A 4570-nucleotide genomic window follows, 5' to 3' on the forward strand; every position below is an offset into this window, starting at 1 on the left:
AACTATTGTGAAAATATTTTCTCTAGCACTTTTATTTAGATAAAAAAAAAAAAAAAAAAAAAAAAAAAAGCTCCAATGAACTAAAATGCGTGGACAACCAGATATTTCAATTGTGATGGCCTGAGGTCCATTGGGGTGAATATATCAAAAAGTTTATTAAATGTAAAAACTAATTTTATTTTTATTTTTATAATTTGATAGTTAAGGGAGGGGGATTTAAACCCTATCTCCATTGGAAAAATCGAATAATGTCAATCATTTGGGAGCACTGCTAGCATTAATTCTTCTAAAAACATTTAGTATTTGACACATCAAAAAGTTACTTTATCTATTTTAACACGTCATTTTACAATTCACTTACATCACATGTTCTATTTTTCCATTCGAAGCATTAAAATAACCTATAAAAACAAAACTATATATATATATATATATATATATGAGATGGGTTCAAGTTTGTAACTTGACAAGAGTTACACCATTTATAAACCGTAAATTTGTAATTGATCTAATGGTTAAAAAAATAGCATTAAATGCTAATTAACTTACACCTCATTCACTTAATTAATGCTCCCTTTGTCTCAGTTTGTTTGTCATTTATTCCATTTTGGGATGTCCCAAAATATTGTCCTGTTTCTAAAAATAAAATTCATTAATTTACTAATGTTCCTATTATACTCCTATCTTATTTTCAAAACTATTTTTTAATAAATCATTTATGGGTAGTTTTGGAAACTTGTACATTTTTATAAGGCAGATAAGACAATAAATGATGTTTCCTTAAAAAATTTGACTTTTCCAACAAGACAAACAAATTGGGATGGAGGTAGTAGCAATTTTTTTTCTCTCTCCTTATTTATTATTTAAAACCTTTTACATATATTCCTTTTTTGGCCAATGACTTGACAAATATATTTACAATACTTTTTTTTTTTTTTTGTTGAGTTCCTACTACTCTTTTTTCTTCTTCTTTTAAGCTTGTTATACTCTTATAGTCTTATCAATTGTGAATATATATCCTGTCTCTTTAAAAATAAATAAATGGCCAAGTGTTGTTTAATGACTGACCAAGCTTATAATTTTTTGATCTGAGATATAATTCAATCTTCATAGAGACAATGCAAGACCAAGGTACTCTGTATTTCCCTCAGCAGTTTTTAATCTAATGACTGACCAAGCTTGTAATTTATCTGATGGAACTAGTGCTAATCTAATTTTTGTTAGATTTTTTGTCCCTTCAAAAGATGTGTCTATCATCCGCAATTGTAAATGGGACATGACTGGGTTCCTCGAGCTATTCAGATACCTTTAACTAGGCTTTCCATCTAATGTCTTGCAAAATTTTGAAGAGAACTTCCATGACTGAAATTAGTTGGGCTTCTGACCTAGATTTGGTTCAAGAAGTAATCTATGCTACTCGCATCCATTTTTAGTTTCGTGCACTCAGGAACTCATGGAAATATTTTGAACCATCTGCTGATGTATTTGAAGATTTATGAGAGTATAAGAGACACTAGTGCAAATAGGCTACACAGCCAACCCATGTGCTCTTTTTTACCACCAAAATATATAAATTTCCTCTTTTGGCCAGCACACAACAACTTTCGTATCAAAGCTAAATTTCTATTCTTATAAACTTGAACCATAAACTTTGTCAGCAAGTTCAAGTGTATTTAAACAACACTATGCCATTGGCAAAAACAAAACAAAAAAAAAAACACTTAGCCATTTATTTATTTTTAAGGAGACAGGATATATATTCACAATTCATAAGACTATAAGAGTATGATCGGCTTAAAAGAAGAAGAAAAAAAGTAGTATGAACTCAACAAAAAACGAAAAAAAAAAGTATTGCAAATATATTTGTAAAGTCATTGGCCAAAAAAGGAATATATGTAAAAGGTTTTAAATAATAAATAAGGAGAGAGAAACAAAATTGCTATTAATTAAGTGAATGAGGTGTAAGTCAATTAGCATTTAATGTTATTTTTTTAACCATTAGATCAATTACAATTTCTAGGTGTAACTTGAACCAATTTCTCTCTCTCTCTCTCTCTCTCTCTCTCTCTCTCTCTCTCTCTCTCTATATATATATATATATATATACATACATACATACATACATAAAACCCACACCGCCCACAATCCACCCCAACCACCACCACCACCACCACAATCCACCGCTATCGCAAACGCACCATTACCCAGAATTAACCAACAACTGTAACTAAAACCCAAAATCAACCCAACCACAACTGACTGCCATAACCACAACCCACCAAAATTGGCCCACCGCAACCCATCAAAATCAACTCACAACCACAAAAAAGACAAACCCACAGCAACAACCTAAAAATCCACCACCACAATAACCACCGTCACAACCTAGAACCACTGCTACAACCACAATAGCACCACCTTTCATAACCACTCCAAGCCACCACATTCACATCAGAACCCTAAGGCCACAATCGAACCACCTAAGAAACCCAAAGAACAAAATACAACCAATATCGGACCACCACCACTAGCCAGTCTCCACAATGTTGTCTCTAAGAGAGAGAGAGAGAGAGAAGTATATTAAATAAAAAAAAATTTAGCACATTAGTTTGTAAGTTTCAACTATTAAAAGTGTATGGACATAAATGCTAACTTTTTTTGGCATATGAAACATCTGATGATGGGGTGTTTTTCTATGTTTAGTGTGTCAAATGCTAAAAATTTATCATTTTGACATATTTGATGCTAATGCTCTGAGTTATAATAAGATACTGTATGGACTATCTTATCTTATTTATTTATTAAAAAATATTGTGTATCTTAATTTTAATGGAGTATCTCTTTATACACTACTAAAATAAAAAGGTAAATATCATAATGCTGATATTATCATCACAAGCTTGCAAAAGAGGAAAAACTAAAAATTAAGATACTTATTGTATAGTAAAAGCTTTATATTGTACCATACACTGTACGCAAGCCGTAAAGAGAGGCAATAGTCAAGAGAAAAATCTCATTTTTCAAGAGGAGAGTGTATTTAGACTTTAGAGATACATTTCTTCTCACTAGGAAAATAAAGTTTTTTATTGAATAGAACGGCCTATTGACTTGAAATCCATTGATGAATCAACACAGCCCAACTTTTCTCTATAAGGATTCAACAATTTCAACAACTCAGTGGCCTTCTCCTTTACAGTCTCATCACAACCAACCTGCAAGAGAACCAAAAGCTTCTGAAAAGCACCAGCTTGAAGTGCCTCAACTAAAACATTCTCATCATCATCTTCATCTCTCTTAGCATTCTTGAACAGCTTCCAAAGAGTGCACACTGCAAACTCTGTTGCCATCTCTGATATCCTCAACATCTTCTTAACCAAAACAGGCATAGTTAGAGCATTCTTATATGCCTCTTCTCTTCCTTCTTTGCAATCACAAATATGAGCAAAAACACCTAAAGCCCTTTCACATATACCTTTTTCTGCATCAACAAGGAGTTCTGTGATATACCAAACCAAACCCAGTTCCACAAATCTTGGTGTTAATGCCACACTAACTGAAGATGGAGAAATCATGTAATATATAGATGTCAAAGACGATTTTGTAGCCTTAGGACAAATAGGCTCTCTAATTATGTTAACTAAAGCTTCGATGATTCCTTCAATCTCTGACAAGGTATCAACAAGTCTTTGATTCAAAGAAAGAAGCTTTTTGAGTACTAAAACTGCGTTTTGCCTTGCTGAAGGATCTCCATTCTTTAATACCCAAACCATCGAATTTAAAGACGCTGGCGATCCTAATTTTGATTGCCCTTCTTCACCAAGTGGGAACATCCATGTCAAGACAGATAATATTTCTCCCAACATGTCCACATGTTTCTCAATGGAAACACTCGCAAAAGAATAAAACATATCCGATAACACACACCCAGTTCCGTTATTCGCAACGCACCGCTTGTTGCACTCGCTTTCTCTCCCCCACGCCTTGATCTTCCCCAACAATTCTTTGCACCTCTTGTGATCCCCACAATGAGTTGCGACCACAATTTGTGAACAAATCTCGGAAACCTCATTTGGGGTCGCAGGAACTACAAGTGTGGGGATCGCCGTAGACAACATGATGGGGTCTTTCATTGAATCAAGAGAAACCGAGTCGAAATTTTTGCCATTCAAAGGGTTGCTGCTCTCGTTGTCATCACCACGACTGCCTCTACGTCTTCTCCAAGAACATAAAGTCATTGTGTTTGTGTTGAAATATATGTCTATGATGTTTTGCGTAACTTGTGGAGAATGCAAAGGAAACTCTTCTCATATTTACATGCAGAAAAGGTACACCTCAAATTTCCTCGAAATTTCCACCCCCAACCCACAAGTGTATTGTGGTAGGACTTATAGGGTTGATGTTGATGGCTTATGAGTGGGACGAAAAATGTGTCTATGAAACTATTATTAAAAGTGATGTTATTGATAATACAACTTTTAATATATATAAACCTTACAATGTAATGTAAATCCAGTAGTATATTGTCTAAAATCGTTATCGTTCAAATCAAAAAAAAAAAAAATCGTTGTCG

General features: G+C 33.6%; 1 protein-coding gene across 1 annotated transcript; it reads right to left on the bottom strand.

Moving 5' to 3' along the window:
- Nucleotides 1–3079: 3079 nt before the first annotated feature.
- LOC142624963 (U-box domain-containing protein 21-like) lies at nucleotides 3080–4255 on the bottom strand. The gene has a single exon (XM_075798698.1). The coding sequence runs from the start codon at nucleotides 4233–4235 to the stop codon at nucleotides 3084–3086; it is 1152 nt and encodes a 383-aa protein (XP_075654813.1). The 5' UTR covers nucleotides 4236–4255; the 3' UTR covers nucleotides 3080–3083.
- Nucleotides 4256–4570: the final 315 nt, after the last annotated feature.

Source organism: Castanea sativa, chromosome 1, assembly GCF_040712315.1.
Source record: "Castanea sativa cultivar Marrone di Chiusa Pesio chromosome 1, ASM4071231v1".
NCBI lineage: Eukaryota > Viridiplantae > Streptophyta > Magnoliopsida > Fagales > Fagaceae > Castanea > Castanea sativa.